This window comes from Bubalus bubalis, chromosome 19 (assembly GCF_019923935.1).
Source record: "Bubalus bubalis isolate 160015118507 breed Murrah chromosome 19, NDDB_SH_1, whole genome shotgun sequence".
NCBI classification, from domain to species: domain Eukaryota; kingdom Metazoa; phylum Chordata; class Mammalia; order Artiodactyla; family Bovidae; genus Bubalus; species Bubalus bubalis.
In genome coordinates, this window is record NC_059175.1 from 39,623,855 (window position 1) to 39,642,968 (window position 19,114).

At 43.2% G+C, this 19,114-nt stretch overlaps 1 protein-coding gene across 3 annotated transcripts in view; it reads left to right on the top strand.

Moving 5' to 3' along the window:
• Positions 1-6,471: 6,471 nt before the first annotated feature.
• The window catches only part of SLC45A2 (solute carrier family 45 member 2), a 38,613-nt gene continuing 25,970 nt past the window's right edge, over positions 6,472-19,114 (top strand). Inside the window, exons 1-2 of one of the 3 annotated variants that reach the window (XM_006071884.3) lie at positions 6,472-7,550; positions 9,387-9,563. In XM_006071884.3, the coding sequence (XP_006071946.1) occupies positions 7,022-7,550; positions 9,387-9,563 (706 nt within the window). In that variant the 5' untranslated portion in view covers positions 6,472-7,021. The remainder of the gene's footprint in view (positions 7,551-9,386; positions 9,564-19,114) is intronic. The other 2 variants (XM_006071882.3, XM_044932649.1) reach the window with 2 other exon arrangements.

Genomic DNA, 19,114 nt, shown 5'->3' on the forward strand with positions numbered 1-19,114 from the left:
TAATATCCTGTCTAGGTTTGTCATAGCTTTTCTTTCAAGGAGCAAGCATGTCTCCTTGGGTCAAGTTAAGTCACAAGCCAACCCTATACTGGTCTTTGGTGGAGAAGGTAGGATTATCCATAGATAAAACCAACCTGCTCCTGGAGCTCCCCTGGACTGAACTTCCTGGAAGCATGTGGGTGTTTGTGGGAGGGGTAGATTCTGGAAGCTGGTCCAGATTCCATCAGGATAGAGGAGTGGAGAATTTGTGTTAACATCTCTGACATGCAGTATCTCAATTGCTTTTTGCCAATCACAAGAGGAAGGCAGGGTAGGTTCTACACTTTATAATGTGGACACAAGGCTCAGATGGTCCTAAACCTTAGTTCACATGTCCCTTAGTGTCTTGATTTTTTTCATGGTGCCCCTAAGCCAAAAGAAATACATAATCATTCCGTTTGTAAATAATTAGGTCCCAATAACTTAAGTATTTTTGTTCTAACAACTTATTAGCTGATTGAAAAATATAGTGTACACACTTGAAAGAAGACATTTATTTTTCATTCTTTTTTAAAAATTTCAATTTTTCATTCTTTTTTAAAAAATTATCATTGATTTACAACATTGTGTTTCAAATACAGCAATGTGATTCATTTATGTGTATATACTTCTCAGACTATTTTCCTTTATAAGTTATTACAAGATATTGAATATAGTTCCCTGTGCTATGCACGGAGAAGGCAATGGCACCCCACTCCAGTACTCTTGCCCGGAAAATCCCATGGACGGAGGAGCCTGGTAGGCTGCAGTCCATGGGGTGGCTAGAGTTGGACACGACTGAGCGACTTCACTTTCACTTTTCACTTTCATGCATTGGAGAAGGAAATGGCACCCCACTCCAGTGTTCTTGCCTGGAGAATCCCAGGGACGGGAAGCCTGGTGGGTGCCGTCTATGGGGTCGCACAGAGTCAGACACGACTGAAGTGACTTAGCAGCCGCAGTGCTATGCAAGGATTGTAAATCTTTATTTTACATATAGTGTTTGTATCTGTTAATCCCACGCTCCTAGTTTATCCTTTCTCTACCCCTTCCTCCCCTTCCTCTTTTGTTAATCATAAGTTTGTTTTCTATGAGTGTGTTTCTGTTTTGTATATATATTCATTTGTATTATTTTTTAAATTCCACATACTAGTGATACTATATAATATTTGTCTTTCTCTGACATTAAGTATAATCTTCTCTAGGTCCATCCATATTGCTGCAAATGACAATATTTCATTCTTTTTTTTATCGCTGAGTAGTATTCTATTGTATATATATACACCACATCTTCTTAATCTAATTGTCTGTAGATGGGCAGTTAGGTTGTTTCCATGTCTTGGCTATTGTAAATAGTGATGCTATGAACATTGGGGAGCATGTATGTTTTCAAATTAGAGTATTTGTCTTTCCTGTCTATGTACTCAGAAATGAGATCGCTGGTTCACATGGTAGCTCTATTTTTAGTTTTTTAAGGAACTTCCGTTCCTCCCCCCACCATGGTGACCTCACCAGTACACACTGCCATCAACAGTAGGATGGTTCCCTTTTCTCCACAGTCTCCAGCATTTATTAGACTGGCCATTCTGACCAGTGTAAGGTGATACCTCATTGTGGTTTTAATTTCCATCTCACTAACAATTAGTGATATTCAGCATCTTTTCATATACCTGTTTGCTATCTGTATGTCTTTGGATAGATGTCTGTTAGGTCCTCTGCCCATTTTTTTATGTGAGTTGTTTGTTTTGAGATGTTGAGCTGTATGAGTTGCTTGTATATTTTGGAAATTAGGCCCTTGTTGGCTGCATCATTTGCAAATATTTTCTCTCATACCATAGGTTGGCTTTTCGTTTTGTTAATGGTTTCCTTTGCTGTGCACGAGCTTATAGGTTTGATTAGGTCCCATTTGTTTATTTCTGCTTTGATTTCTATTGTCTTGGGAGACTGATCTAAGAAAATATCTAAGAAAGAAATGATTTATGTCTGAGAATGTTTTATCTATGTTCTCTTCTAGGAGTTTTATGGTGTCATATCTTATATTTAGGTCTTTAAACCATTTCGAGTTTATTTTTGTATATGGTGTGAAGGAGTTTTCTAATTTCATTGATTTACCCACATAGCTATCCAGCTTTACTAACACCACTTGTTGAAGAGACTGTCTTTTCTCTATTATGTATTTTTGCCTCCTTTGTCTAATAGACTATAGGTGTGTGGGTTTTTTCTGGGCTCTGTGTTCTGTTCCATCTACATGTCCATTTTTGTGCCAATAGCATGATATTTTGATTACTATAGCTTTGTGGTATTGTCTGAAGCCTGGAAGGGTTACGCCTTCAGCTTTGTTCTTTCTCCTCAGGATTGCTTTAGCAATTCTGGGTCTTCTGTGGTTCCATAAAAACTTTAGAGTTACATTTTTCTAGTTCTGTGAAAAATGTCTTGGGTATTTTGATAGGGATCACATTAAATGTGTAGATTGCTTTGGGTAGTATGGCCATTTTAACAATATTAGTTCCTCCAGTCCAAGAGCATGGTCTTTTCCATTTCTTTGAATCATCTTCAATTTCCTTTATCAGTGTTTTATAGTTAACAGCATATAGGTCTTTCACCTCCTTGGTTAAGTTTATTTCCAGGTATTTTTAAATGCAATTTTAAACAAGATTATTTCCTAACTTTCACTTTCTGATAGTTCATTGTTAGTATAAAGAAATGCAACAGAGTTCTGTGTATTAATCATGTATCCTGCTACCTTGCTGAATTCATTTGTTGGTTCTAATAGTTTTTGTGTAAAGTCTTTAGGGTTCTCTGTACAGAGTATCATGTCATATCCAAATAATGGCAATTTTACTCTTCCCTTCCAAATTTAATACCTTTGATTTCATTTTCTTGTTTGATTGTTATGGCTAGGACTTCCAATGCTGTGTTGAATGGAAGTGGTAAGAGTGGGCATCCTTGTTTTATTTATGAATTTAGCAGGAAAGCTTTTAGTTTTTCACTGTTGAATGTTAAGTTGGCTGTGGGTTTGTGGTAAGTGCTTTTATTATGTTGAGATATGTTCCCTTTATACTCATTTTGATGAGAGGTTTTGTCATGAATGGATGTTGAATTTTGTCAGATGCTTTTCCTGTGTCTATTGAAATGATCATGTGGTTTTTGTCTTTTCTTTTATGTTAGCGTAGTGCTTCACATTGATTTGTGCTTGTTTAACCATCCTTGTGACCCTGGAATAAATACCACTTGATCATAGTATATGGTCCTTTTTATGTATTTTTGGGTGCAGTTTGCCAATATTTTGTTGATGATTTTTGCTTTTCATTAAAGATATGGTCCTGTAATTTTCTTTATTGGTAATATTTTTTGTCTGATTTTGGTATCAGGGCGATGGTGGCTTCATAGAATGACTTTAGGAATGTTTCCTCCTTTTTAATATTTGGGAGTAGTTTGAGAAGGATAGGTGTAAGTTCTTATTTGTATGTTTGGTAAAATTTCCCAGTGAAGCTGTCCAGTCCTGGACTTTTGTTTGCAAGAAGTGTTTTGTTTTTTAAAGTATAGGTTCTATTTCACTTCTAGTGATCAGTCTGTTCACATTACCTGTTTCTTCTTGACTCAGTTTTACTAGATTGTATTTCTGTTGTGTTTGTGGAGGGAGTTAAGCTCAACATCTTCCTACCCCATCATCTTGATTTTCCTCCTTATATCATTTTTAATCACTAATGGGTCATAAGTGCCTGTTGTACTCTGTGCAGCTTCTCATGCCTTGGAATCAGATTGGATGTCAGTATCTTCGTTTTCTGTTCCACATTGATATTTGTAATGCTTCTTATGTCTGTGGAAAACCCAGCTTTACAATAATCTAAAGTCAGTGAAAGGATTGTAGTGCAGTCTTATGTTGCGAGTATGACCTGTTCCACTCTTACTTCAGGTGTTATCTGAAAGATGTTGAGTTTCACTGTATTTACTGTCTTAAAAATTTTAAATCTCCTGAGATACCCCTTTGAGTTCATTGTGGCTCCCTGGGTTACCTTGGCACACAGTTTGAGAAATACCAGTTTAAGTGATCTACTCAGGAAAATACAGGAAGAAACAGGCAGAACCAGCATTTAAACTTTAATATTTTGACTCCAAGTCTTGTTCTTAGACCATTTTTACTGTCTTTCCTATGAGATCATGTTTCCCTTGCCACGAAGACTTTCATTTGAATTCAATGTCCAACAAGGAAAATACAACCCACTAGAAGTCTTCAAAACGGAGGAAATTAATATCACCAATTATTACATTGGTGATAAAAGAGATGAGAAGCCAAGGGAACAGTGAGGCAACACAGATACAAGCAACCATAGGAATCTAGGAACACTCCCATAGGTGCAGGATTGATGGGAAAGGTAGTGTTATGGGGACCCAGAAGCTAAGGTTGGCAGCTGGACCCACAGTGGAAATGCAGCCACTGCCAGAGATGTCTCAGGATACAGAAAGAGGGGGAGGAAGTATCCTGATATCTTCCTTTCACCTGCCTCCTGTCTTCCCACCAGTTCCTCCCACTGGACAAATCTACCTGGAAGCTAGAGAGCAAGGGTACCTGGGAAACGTAGTCCCTTAGGTATGGAGCATAAGATGAGGGGGAGGGAATGGATCTGAGCAAACAGGCAGTTGACCAGCACTGCAAAATGTAGCATATATACTTTATAATTCCTTTAGCAAACATTTACTGAGGACCTACTAGGTGCCAGGTATCATGCTAGATGCCGTATGAGCAGAACAGACCTGATCACTGCTCATTAGAGAATCAAAGACTAAAACAGAAGGAAATGACAGATGAATGGATAAAGAAGTTGTGGTACATATACATAATGGAATATTACTCAGCCATAAAAAAGAATGCATTTGAGTCTGTTCTGATGAGGTGGATGAACCTAAAACCTATTATACAGAGTGAAGTGAGTCAGAAAGAGAAAGATAAATATCATATTCTAATGCACATATACAGAATCTAGAAACATGGTTCTGAAGAATTTATTTACAGGGCAGCAACATGGCAAATAGATGGGGAAACAGTGGCTGACTTTATTTTTCTGGGCCCCAAAATCACTGCAGATGGTGATTGCAGCCATGAAATTAAAAGACGCTTACTCCTTGGAGGGAAAGTTATGACCAACCTGCTGCTGCTGCTGCTGCTAAGTCGCCTCACTCGTGTCTGACTCTGTGACCCCAGAGATGGCAGCCCACCAGGCTCCCCTGTCCCTGGGATTCTCCAGGCAAGAACACTGGAGTGGGTTGCCATTTCCTTCTCCAATGCATGAAAGTGAAAAGTGAAAGTGAAGTCGCTCAGTCGTATCTGACTCTTAGCGACCCCATGGACTGCAGCCTACCAGGCTCCTCTGTCCATGGGATTTTCCAGGCAAGAGTACTGGAGTGGGGTGCCATTGCCCTCTCTGATGACCAACCTAGACAGCATATTAAAAAGCAGAGACATTACCTTGCCAACAAAGGTCCATCTAGTCAAGGCTATGGTTTTTCCAGTGGTCATGTATGGATGTGAGAGTTGGACTATAAAGAAAGCTGAGCACCAAAGAATTGATGCTTTTGAACTGCGGTGTTGGAGAAGACTCTTGAGAGTCCCTTGGACTGCAAGGACATCCAACCAGTCCATCCTAAAGGAGATCAGTCCTGGCTGTTCATTGGAAGGACTGATGTTGAAGCTGAAACTCCAATACTTTAGCCACCTGATAAGAAGAGCTGACTCATTTGAAAAGACCCTGATGCTGGGAAAGGTTGAGGGAGGAGGAGAAGGGGACAGCAGAGGATGAGATGGTTGGATGGCATCACCGACTCGATGGACATGGGTTTGGGTGAACTCCAGGAGTCGGTGATGAACAGGGGGGCTTGGCGTGCTGCGGTTCATGGGGTCTCAAAGAGTCAGACACGACTGAGCGACTGAACTGAACTGAACTGAACTGAAAGGAGAAACAGACATAGAGAATACACTTATGGACATGGGGAGAGGGGAGGAGAGGGTGAGATGTATGGAAAGAGTAACATGAAAACTTACATTATGATATGTAAAACAGATAGCCAACAGGAATTTGCCGTATGGCTCAAGAAACTCAAACAGGTGCTCTGTATCAACGTAGAGGGGTGGGATGGGGAGGAAGGTGGGAGGGAGGTTCAAAAGGGAGGGGATATATGTATACTTATGGCTGATTCACGGAGAAGGCAATGGCAACCCACTCCAGTATTCTCGCCTGGAAAATCCCATGGACAGAGGAGCCTGGTAGGCTGCAGTCCATGGAGTCCCTAAGAGTTGGACACAACTGAGCAACTTCACTTTCACTTTTCACTTTCATCCATTGGAGAAGGAAATGGCCACCCACTCCAGTATTCTTGCCTGGAGAATCCCAGGGATGGGGGAGCCTGGTGGGCTGCCGTCTATGGGGTCGCACAGAGTTGGACATGACTGAAGCAACTTAGCAGCAGCAGCAGCAGCATGGCTGATTCATGTTGAGGTTTGACAGAAAACAACAAAATTCTGTAAAGCAATTATCCTTCAATAAAAAAAATGAATTAAAAAAACGAAAAAAGCAGGAAGAGAATAAACAGAACTATGTCAAGTATGGAAGAAAAATATTGCAGTGCTGTGGGAGAGTTAGTAATTTAGAAGGGGCAGCCTCTCACTGTTTTAAGTCTAGTTAATTGACTCGATGTGTGTGTATGTAGAAAACCTGTGTTCAAGGAAGGACAGAATATTTATATCCAGAAAAAGTTTATAAAAAACATTGACCCCTTCATACTTAACATCTACATTATAGGGCTTTATTGTCCCAAAGCTATGTGTGATTGTGTGTAAATGTGTGTGTGTGAGAGAGAGAGGCAGAGGCAGAGAGAGAACAGTACAAAGGAAGATTCTTTTAGAAACACATTCAAAGGAGCCAGAGGGCTCCCAGCTGGCTAATCTCCATCATGCTTTCCTGGCCCCTCCCCCTTCCTTCTCATCATAACTTGTGATCTTAGAGGCATGAAAGAATTTGAGCCCCGCCCCCAGCCTGACCGTCTCTGCGGGCCGTGCAGCCAAGCTCCATGTCAAATCCACCTGGGAGCGCGAACCCCAGGGCCACAGAGAAGGTGGTGGGCTTGCAGGCAGGTTCCCCGCCCAGTGGCCATGGGCGACAAGAGCGGGCAGTCTCCCCTACGTACCTATAAATCCCTTGATGAGGAGGGCCTCTTCGGCTCTGCAGAGCTGCCCAAAAGACCCACGGGGAGCCTGGTTATGCACAGCATGGCCATGTTCGGCCGGGAGTTCTGCTATGCGGTGGAGGCGGCCTACGTGACTCCAGTGCTGCTCAGCGTGGGCCTGCCCAAGAGCCTGTACAGCATGGTGTGGCTCCTGAGTCCCATCTTGGGGTTCCTGCTGCAGCCCGTGGTGGGATCGGCCAGCGACCACTGCCGGGCCCGGTGGGGCCGACGGAGACCCTACATCCTCACGCTGGGCCTCATGATGCTCCTGGGCATGGCCATGTACCTCAACGGGGATGCGATCATATCAGGTCAGTGGACTGCACCTGGTAGGCTAGGTAGGCTGGGTGGGAGAAGGTCCTGTTATGCAACTCAGGACAAGGAGAATGCAAAGTTCTTTCTGTGACAGTCAAAAAATGGTTAAAACTGATTCCCTAAGTTACATTGAATTTCCACCTTTGAGTGCCCCAGATTCTGTAGTTAGGCACCTTTACTTTTAGAAACTTCAGGATACATTATTTTTTAATTGTTGTGAGAACTTAAAAATGGGATTATATTTTTACCTATTTTATTATATTATGTATTGTTATGTTTATCAATTATGGGGTTTTGTGTGTGTGCCCACCATACCTTATTTAGGACTTTCTCAAATTAACCAGCTGCCTAATGGCTCCATAAATTTTTCCAATAAATGTGTGTCCAAAGAAGAGTTAATGATGTTCACAGCTTTATATGGAGTCTTGTAACAGGTACAGGGCATTGGCCTGGCAGCTCAAGGGGACATTTTTTCATTGCAAATCATGGACATAGACCTGATGGTGAGCGCTTTTTCTAGCCATTAAACAGCCGCTGATTAATCAGTAATTGGTGGTAGTATATATCACATTGAAAGAAAGAATTGTTAAACTTAAAAATAGCACACATTTTCTGACCATTAACTCTCAGGGTAGCAGAATGGATGATAATGAGCCATGATAATCAGTTATCATCTCTATGTATTTAAAAGTGGGCATGAATCTATAAATGTAGTATATTTCTGGAAGAATTTATAAAAAAAAAAAAAAAATACCTGAAAAGAAATTTCGCCTCTAAGGAAGGGTGCTAAAGGCCTGGGGATGAGAGGAGGAAGTTAAGCTTGTCTTTCACTAATTTTTGTACTGAATTTTTAAAATCAGGTGCATATATTACACATTTTCTTAAGTTTAAAAAATAAACTGAAAGCATGAGAAATAGTTATGAGGAGGTGAATGAACAGTGATATGGTCATAGGATGAATATCATTTAGGTGTTAAAATTGTGACATTGCTCTTCATCCACCGAAAGGCAAAGGTACGAAGAGAGTTGGTTAAAGATGCTCACTTACAACCTGCTCCCATTAGACAGTGCTCCTCCAAGCCAAGCCCTCCAGCCTGTGGCATCAGCCTCACTGGAGGCTGATAGAGGTGAAAATTCCCAGGCCCTACCTTCCGCCTATTGAGGAATCATAGGAGACTCATGGTAGGTGAGGCCCAACAATCGGTTTTAACAAGTCATACCATTAATGGTTAAGGAGCTAAAGTCTGAGAAGTACTGCATGAGGGCACAGATGCACACCTCTCTCTATTTTTGTGCGTAAAGGGATGTCTGAAGGATGACCATCTCTTGGGCCTTTTGAAGTATTTTCCCCAGCTTTCCTATATGGTTGGAGTGGTTTACAGTCAGTACATATAATTTTTTAAACCGGTTTATTTAAAAGAGAGATGATTCACATACCATAAAAGTCACCATCTAAAAGTGAACAGCTCAGTGCTTCTCAGTATATTCTCAAAGTTGTATAACCACCACCACCACTATCTAATTACACAACAGTTTCGTCTCCCCCCCTACAGAAACCTGGTAGCCATTAGCAGACACTCCCCATTTCCTTCTCCCCCACAGTCCTAGGTAACTGCTCAATCTACGTTCTGTCTCCAGAGAGCTGTCTTTTCTGGACATTCACTGCATGACTTTTCAAAACTTGAAAAAATAATGAAGCTGTTTTTTATTTGGAAGAGCAAACACAACGAAAGTATAGGGAGGTAATATGATGACAGGAAGTTTGTGTGGAAATAAAAATGTGGATCATTCTAAACCAGGATTTAGGAGACCAACGGTTGTTTCTCTTTTAGCTTTGATTGCTGACCCAAGGAGGAAGCCAATTTGGGCCATAAGTATCACCATGATAGGTGTGGTTCTCTTTGATTTTGCTGCTGACTTCATTGATGGGCCCATCAAAGCCTACTTGTTTGATGTCTGCACTCATCGAGATAAGGAGAGGGGCCTCCACTACCATGCCCTCTTCACAGGTAGGGAATATCCAGAAAGTCTATCCTTCAGGTCTCCGGGCAGGGAAGCCCTTCCACTGAAGCCATCCAGTGTCTCAGCACTCAGATTTTTTGAATGAATGGATCTGTTGATGCATCGCTCCCATCACGCGGGCTCTGTCTTCCAGGGCATTACTCTTGTGACCAGGCTGTGGAGTTTCTGCAAAGGAAGTTTGTAGGAGAGCTCTCTGAAGAGCCGTGTGTGGAGACATTTACAATGAAATGAAAAGAAGCCTTGTAGACTTCATATTTTGTTTTGTTCTTTAGTCAGTAATGTGTATCATCAACATTATTTAGAAGCTTGCAGCTTCTTGGGCCCCTCTTCCTGTTATTTTAATTCAGCAGGTTCAGGGTGGGGCCCAGAAATTTGCGTTTTTAATGACTTTCCCAGATGATTCTGTGGCAAGTGTCCCGGGAGTCACATGAACCACATTTAAAAACAGAAATAGGAACAAACCAAGCAAATAAAAAGCCCCAAGTCTTAGAGACTTCTTCTTTTTTTTTTAATTAATTTATTTGGCTGCACTGGGTCTTAGTTGCAACAATCAGGGCCTTTAGTTGCAGCATGTGGGATCTAGTTTCCTGACTGGATCGAACCCTAGGCCTCCTGCATTGGGAGCTCAAAGTCTTAGCCATTGGGCCACCAGGAAAGTCCCAGAGATGTCCTAGTTATATAAACAGTTAGCAAATCCTCAACCTCCTGTTTTGGAAAATGCCATGCCAAGAGGACACTTCTTGGGGCCATTGCTGGCCTTCTTTTGTAGCTGCTGGGCCCTTCATATAGAGCAATGCTACTAATGTTCAACATGCATTTCTAGAGCTCCATTTGTTGTTGTTCAGTCACTCAGTCATGTCCCACTCTTTTCAACCCCTTGGGTTACAGTATGTCAGGCTTCCCTGTCCTTCACTATTTCTTGGAGCTTGCTGAAACTCATGTCCATCACGTCGGTGATGCCATCCAGCCATCTCGTCCTCTGTCATCCCCTTCTCCTCCTGCCCTCAGTCTTTCCCAGCATCAGGGTCTTTTCCAATGAGACTGCTCTTCACATCAGATGGGCAAAGTATTGGCATCAGTCCTTGCAATGAACATTCAGGATTGATTTCCTTTAGGACTGACTGGTTTGATCTCCTTGCTGTCCTTCCAGTTGGGACTGTTCTAGAATTGGGGTGTCATCCCCAAGACAACAGCATGATCCTGTCCTGGGAGCATTGTTAGGTCTAGATGTGAGGACTTTATTTCATTTTCTCCAAGGCCCAGCCAAGGTATTTTTATTTTATGTTTTGTCTCCTCCCATGGTCAGGTATGTCCCATGAGAAACAGAATCTTGAATTTTGTTCAGATTATATCCGCACAGCCAAAAGCAGGCCTGCCCACAGAAGCCGTTTGGTCAACAATTTGTTGTTTGTGCAGATATTTGAATGGTGAACACTGGGAAGAATGGGGCTGCCCGGCAGAGAGGGGCCTGGAGGAGCAGGAGTCCAGCCCATCTGTCTGGGACCCCTGAACACTTTGTCTAACAGCTGGAAGGTCCCAGAATAGAGATTCAAACTGCATTCTCCTAACTTAAATCCCACAATTCCTACTGCTATGTAATAATCTGCTGAAATTAATTATGATGTTGTGGGAGGCTTTTTGGCTTTTGAACCTGACACGTCGAGAGTTTTGTTGCTCTAAGTACTTTGGGCAATGTGGTCACTCCTTCCCAGCTTATATCAGTGTTAATCTTGGCTTAACAACCTTTGCTTTGCTGCCTCTGATATTAAAAGACTGAGCTTTGTATTTTGGGAACTTTTCCAGGGTTAATACGTGGTAGTATTTCTGTTGAGTTTGATAAAATGTCTTGAGGTTTTCTTTTGATATTAGTGTACTGTGGTTTCAGCAAGCATATAATTCATGTGTAATTTTCATGTGACCTCGTTTCAGGCTTTCACTGTATCTTGTCTGAGCTTTCATACTTACCCTTTAACTGATTTTCCAGTCTCTAATTTTTTCCTATTCCAATTGTGTTAACACACAGCTTCTAGGGTCACATACCTAAAAGACAGCTTTGACCGGGACACTTTCATGTTCAGTGACCCGCAGTGGTTCCTGTTGACAAAAAAATTAATTAATTAATCAATAGTCAATTTAAGAAAGAAATAGAGAATTTTATTCAAGTCAACCTAAAGATTATAAATTGGGAAACAGTCTCTCAGAGAGCTCTCAGAACTATTCCTCCCATCAGAGGTCAAAGCACAGTTAAATATGAGACAAAGTGTTATACATCTAATGACGTACTGACAGTTTATGTAGTCCAGGTCTGCACATACAAGGTGAGTAGTGGGTCATTGTGACCACTTAAAGGATTGAGAAAGGACTGTTATCTGCTAAGGAGTTCCCTTGCTGGTGCCAGGAGAAAGTTGCTGCTATCAAGGAAGTATTCCTGTGACTTCTATGGCTGTGGTCTGATTAATATATTAATGGGAAATAGATGGGGAAACAGTGGAAACAGTGTCAGACTTTATTTTTTTGGGCTCCAAAATCACTGCAGATGGTGACTGCAGCCATGAAATTAAAAGACGCTTACTCCTTGGAAGGAAAGTTATGACCAACCTAGATAGCATATTCAAAAATAGACACATTACTTTGCCAACAAAGGTCCGTCTAGTCAAGGCTATGGTTTTTCCAGTGGTCATGTATGGATGTGAGAGTTTGCTGTGAAGAAAGCTGAGTGCTGAAGAATTGATGCTTTTGAACTGTGGTGTTGGAGAAGACTCTTGAGAGTCCCTTGGACTGCAAGGAGATCCAACCAGTCCATTCGAAAGGAGATCAGCCCTGGGTGTTCTTTGGAAGGAATGATGCTAAGCTGAAACTCCAGTACTTTGGCCACCTCATGCGAAGAGTTGACTCATTGGAAAAGACTCTGATGCTGGGAGGGATTGGGGGCAGGAGGAGAAGGGGACAAGAGAGGATGAGATGGCTGGATGGCATCACTGACTCGATGGACATGAGTTTGAGTGAACTCTGGGAGTTGGTGATGGACGGGGAAGCCTGGCGTGCTGCGCTTCATGGGGTCGCAAAGAGTCGGACACGACTGAGCGACTGAACTGAACTGAACTGATAATGCAGATGCACATTGCACACTCCAGGGGAGGGAGGAGGCCCAAAGGGGAAAGTGTTATATTTAAATCTAGGCCCAGCAATTCCAAATGTTTTTCAAATAAGTGTCAAAGGGTTCACTGCCAAAATGTTCTCCAGCGTGTTTCTGAATTTTTTTTTTTTTTTTTTAAAGAAAAGACCCTACTGGCTTCTGGGAATTTTAGTCCTCCAACTTCTTGTCTTATGTTTAAAGGTAACTCTACCTACTCTCCACCCCTGGTGTATGTGATAGCCATGCTGGGTTTAGTGGATCCATCTCATCCCTTCTGGATTCCCTGGTAGCTCAGTTGGTAAAGAATCTGCCTACAATGCAAGAGACCCTGGTTCACTTCCTGGATCAGGAATATCCCCTGGAGAAGGCAAAGGCTACCCACTCCAGTATTCTTGGGCTTCCCTGGTAGCTTAGACAGTAAAGAATCTGCCTGCAATGGGGAATACTTGGGTTCGATCCCTGTGTTGGGAAGATCCCCTGGCAGAGAGCATGGCAACCCACTCTAGTATTCTTGCCTAGAGAATCCCCATGGACAGAGGAACCTGGCTGGCTCCAGCCCATGGGGTCGCAAAGAGTCAGACATGACTGAGTGACTAAGCACAGCACAGCCTCATCCCTTCACCTCATGCCTTTACCTCTGGGGCTGTGGAACCCTCACTCACCGGAAAGAAAGGAAATTCCTCCCTTGAGTCAAAATGCTTGTAACTGAGGATCTGTTGCTATTAGTAAATTAACCCGAGGCCTTGCTCTCCTGAATAGCAGTCTCCATTCCACCCAAGGAGGCTGGGATGAGGGCTGATGGTCAGTAAAGTTTGTCCCAGTTCAAATCCTGGCTCCTCCTCCTGCCCAGTCCCTAGTATTTCTGAACTTTTGTTTCTTCTCAGGGTTGTGAATCTATCCACCATGTTAGTTACTAATATGCTGGCAATATATTGGGGCTTCCCTCGTAGCTCAGTCGGTAAAGAATCTACCTGCAATGCCGGAGACCTGGGTTTGATTCCTGGGTTGGGAAGATCCCCTGGAGAGGGAAATGGCAACCAACTCTAGTGTTCTTGCCTGGAGAATCCCATGGACAGAAGAACCTGGCAGGCTACACAGTCCATGGGGTTGCAAGAAGTGGATGCAACTTAGCAACTGAATCACCAACCACCGCCACCATTCTGGCAAATGGTCCCAAGCAATGGTTCCTGAGAAAGGAACCCTTTAATAGGATTCAGCACCAAATGTATATATTTACTATATATTCTCCATTCCCACCAGGCTTGCAAAACTTGCATTTGTTTGTAATGACTTGGTAAGGAACTTGCCTCATGTGCATCTTTGGAAGAAGAATCGGTAACGTGTTAGGCTTAGTTTCTTTTGACTGTTCGGTTTCTTTAATACTTCAAAGTTTGCATAAAAAATGCTTGTGAAACAAATACTCAGAATAGAAATTATTAAGAGCTAAAAAAAGAGTTCTAAAAATGAAGTTTAGATATGAGTCCCTTTGACCAAATGTATACAAGTGGAAAAAGGCTGTGTTTCATGGTAGAGTCAATTTTAACTCCTCCTTCAGGCCTCATTGCTGCATGAGTGGATTTCTTTCATTAGCTGAGTTTCCTTTGAAGTTTCTGCCCGCAGTGAACTTTCATGTCTCCTCACTCAGGCAGGAAAGGATGTGGCCAGAGCAGAAACCAGGGTACAGGAATTTCAGCTTTGAGGGTGACATGGATAACTTCGGGCGAAACAGATAAGGTCTACAAACTGCCATTTCTTATCCCAATTCAGCACCTACCTCTCGAGGAATCTCAAAGGCAGGTTAGAGATAGGAGCCCCTGAGGATATTTTTTCATTTACTCAATACTTGTGTATGTGCTTAATCACTCATCTGAGTCTGACTCTTTGCAGCCTCATGGACCGTAGCCCGCCAGGCTCCTCTGTCAATGGAATTCTCCAGGCAAGAATACTGGAGTGGGCTGCCATTCCCTTCTCCAGGGGATCTTCATAACCCAGGGATGGAACCTGGGTCTCCTGCATTGCAGGTTAATTCTTCACCATCTGAGCCACGAGGGAATTGTCTACCAGAAATCTCTTTCCCCAGATACCAACTGGCTGGCTTGGTTTGCTTCCTCTCTTTGTTACAATCTCTGGTCACATAGCCCCTCCTCAGCGATTCATGATTACTTTATAATATATTATTTATTCATTTGTTTGTTGTTTATTGTCTGCCTCTAGAGCCAACATATAAGCTATCTGAAGACAGGAATATTTCCTGTTTGTTCCAAAATCACTAGTGCTTAGAATAGTCCTGGAAATATGCTGAATAAATATTGATGAGACAAATATTCTATTTTAACATCCTCCTTTTACCTGTGAGGAAGCTCTGTTGCTGAGAGGTAAGTGACTAACTCAAGGTCACACAGCTGGATGTATGTGCTAAGTTGCTTCAGTCATGTCCAACTCTTTTCGACCCTGTGGACCATAGCCCACCAGGCTCCTCTGTCCATAGGGTTTTCCAGGCAAGAATACTGGAGAGGGTTGCCATGCACTTCTCCAGGGCATCTTCCCAACCCACAGATCGAACCTGGGTCTCTAACGTCTCCGGCTTCAGCAGGCATGTTCTTTACCGCTAGCGCCACCTGGGAATACAGCTAGTGGAAGATATTGAATCAATCTTTATGTCTGAAATGGAAGTGAATCCCCAGCCCAAGGGCTTCCATTATAGCTCGGTTGATAAAGAATCTGCCTGCAATGCAAGAGATCTGGGTTTGATCCCTGGGTAGGGAAGATCACCTGGAGAAGGAAATGGCAACTCACTCCAGTATTCTTGCCTGGAGAATCCCATGGACAGAGGAGCCTGGCAGACATCAGTTCATGGGCTTCCAAAGAGTCGGACACAACGCAGTGACTAAACCACCACCCCAACCCAAATGTAATTTAATTGTGTCTGTGTTGAGCCCCATTGGCCCAGGATGGTGAAAACTTAGTGTCATTCCCTTCAGAATACTCTCCTACACTTTTCCCTGAGTCTTGCATCTAAAAGCTGGGAGCTTAGAGTGCAAAAGTTTCAGGCAGCAAGGATCTGGGTTTCAGTATCATGTGTTCTTAATGGCATTTACTGGGCTGTCCTTGGTCCCGTGTTTCCTAGTTGTGAGGCTGAACTGGTCACAGTTGCATTCTCACTCATCCTTGTCCACAAGACCCCTTCAGAACCCCCAGGATTCTCAGCTCCCCACCACCCACATGGCATTCTGCTCTTCCAAGGCCTGCAGATGTGAGGTGGGCTCTGTGAACTGCAAACTCTCCATGCTCTGGTTTCCTTGTCTCTAAAAGAGAGGGGAAATTCAGTTGAGCCTTGTTATTCGGGGATTCCATATTTGTGAAGTCATCTGCTTACTAATGGAGAAGGCAATGGCACCCCATTCCAGTACTCTTGCCTGGAAAATCCCATGGAGGGAGGAGCCTGGTAGGCTGCAGTCCATGGGGTCACGAAGAGTCGGACACTTACTGAGCAAATTCACTTTCACTTTTCACTTTCACGCATTGGAGAAGGAAATGGCAACCCACTCCAGTGTTCTTGCCTGGAGAATCCTAGGGATGGTGGAGCCTGGTGGTGCCATCTATGGGCCATCTATGGGGTTGCACAGAGTCGGACATGACTGAAGTGACTTAGCAGTAGCAGCTGCTTACTAAAACTAACTGGTACCACCAAAATCAATACTTGTAGCTCATTCTCCAACATTTGCAAGCTTCTACAGAGTGAACTTAGAGAAGGAAATGGCACCCCACTCCAGTACTCTTGCCTGGAAAATCCCATGGAGGGAGGAGCCTGGTAGTCTATAGTCCATGGGGTTGCAAAGAGTTAGACACGACTGAACGACTTCACTTTCACTTTTCACTTTCATGCATTGGAGAAGGAAATGGCAACCTACTCCAGTATTCTTGCCTGGAGAATCCCAGGGACAGGGGAGCCTGGTAGGCTGCCGTCTATGGAGTCGCACAGAGTCGGACACAACTGAAGTGACTTAGCAGCAGCAACAGAGGAGGAGGAAAAAAAAAACCAATGTGACTCACCCAGTGTGCTTGCTCCCAGCTGTGGTTGAGCAAGGTGATTCTCTGCCTTCTTGTTTTGATTCTTACACTGTAAACAGATGTCCTTTTTGTGATATATTTAGTGCCATTTTTTTTCTTTTCTGTTTTTTTTTTTTTTTTTCTTGGTTATTTCAGTATTTAAAGTGGCTCCAAATGTGGTGCTGAAAGCACTGCTTTGGGTTCATAAGTGCAAGAATGTTGTGATGTGACTTCTGGAGAAAATATGTGTCCTAAATGGTGTTCCGGTGTGAGTTACAGTGCCGTTGGCCGCAGGCTATTCAGTGAGGTATCTTTAAACAGAAACACATGTAAAATAAGGTTCCGTGTTGTTTCACTGATGAAAACGAAGACTTGAGGCTTGCAGGAACTTAACTCTCAGAACAGGAGTTTACTATTCACCAATTCACCAATTCAGGGTTTGTGGAAACTTTCTGGAACGTAACTACTGGTAATAGTAAGATGCAGCGGTAGTAACTTCCTCAAAGAGCTGTGAGGATTGAATGAGTTGTAAACGTCAAGCACCTAGAACAGAGCCTGACGCTCGGGCTCATCTGTCTCCACCCACCGCAGAGCCCTTGCTCCCTTGAAGTCTGAATGTCCCCCTGGGGTCTTCCTAGGAAATAAAGTGTTGATCCCTTCTGCTCTTGGGTTCTTCAAGCCATCTGGGCAGTTCTGCTCCCCTCCCCTCATCCTTCTATCCCGGCGAGGTCCGAGGATCCAGGAGCAGGACCACTACAGCTTTAGGGACACACCAATTCACCCTTCATGAATGCTTTGCCTATCCTGGGAAGCCTTGTTCTTAAATCACTTTTTTTTTTTTTTAAAACTGAATCTGTTGCAGTAAAAAGGAGAATAGAGGAATGAGTTTTTCTCTTTTCCTTTCCTGAGAAAGTGAAGTCGCTCAGTCATGTCCAACTCTTTGAGACCCCATGGACTATAGACTACCAGGCTCCTCCGTCCATGGGATTTTCCAGGCAAGAGTATTGGAGTGGGTTGCCATTTCCTTCTTCAGGATTTCTACCCGACCTAGGGATCAAGCCCAGGGCTCTCACATTGTATGCAGACGCTTTACCGTCTGAGCCACCAGGGAAGTCCAATGAAGAAGATAAAAGAGAATAGTGAGCCGGCCTGAACAATCCTAACTGGTCCTAACTCTGCATGTCTATAATTTAAGTTTGCTTTTCTGCCCCCTAACTCTGCAGGAGCTACATTTCTCACCAATTTTACCCTTGACTTTATGCTAAATACATCCTGCATCTAGTTTTTACCCTTACAACATCCTTCCCTTTGTAATTACATATCAGAGCCACCAAACTGCCAGACTCAATTACTGGGTTACTGACACCAGACTCTGACTGTCTTTGAAACACTTCAAGAGGAAGAAATCAAGATCCTAACACCTTTGTTCCTCATCCCTGACTCCTGACTAAGCCCCTAGACTCCCATGGAGAGGGAACATTGTTCTTGAGGCCTGAGCCTATTGTCTTTCCCTCTCTGCCCGCTGAGAATTAAAGCCACCTCCCTATTTCTTCCATACTTGGTCTCCGTATTTTTTATTCAGCTCCGGTGGGCTAAGAGAGCCAAGGTTTTGGCTAGCAACAAATCTACCATCAGTGCCTTTGGAGCCTAAGGGCTTCTGAAACTCAGAAGCAAGGAGACACGTTCTTATTTCTCTGCTTTCTACTTTCATGCTCTTCCCCAAAAGCAATGAGCCTGGCTCAGTTTGAACATGAAGGAAGGGCCCAGGGAAATACCAGGGCAGTTGTGGGTGGACGAAGTCATGGTCAGCACTTTAAATATATTTTCTCACATCTTTTAGGAGATGAGTTGCCTTGCAAATCTCAAGAAATGTCAGGTCTTGGATGCTCAATCTCTAGAAGGGAAGTCACGTCTGCCTGGTTCATTGCTGTGTCTGCAGTGCCCGGTGCAGTTCTTGGTGAGAGTAGGTGTTCCATCCATTTCTATTGATTAAAAAATATCTCTCATACACACACACACACACACACACACACACACACACACTCCTAGTAGCTGATACTTCTGTTAACTCTCTGGGATTTTGTGTGTACGTATGTGTATGGTGTAGGGACTAATCTGACACCTTCATTGCTATTTTCTCAACACATAGAAAAGAATCAGAAGGACTCTTCCATGAACCTTCCAGGAATGCAGGGTCTTTCATCTGTCCCCTTGCTGAGGTACTGAAGCCGGCAGCACACCCATAACTCTCTCCCCTTGAGCTCTTTCTCCATTGCTGTTGAGGTTGTTTAGTCACATGCCTGAAACCAGGAAAACAATTACAGATGCATGGTAGGTGCAGAGTTTGACTCT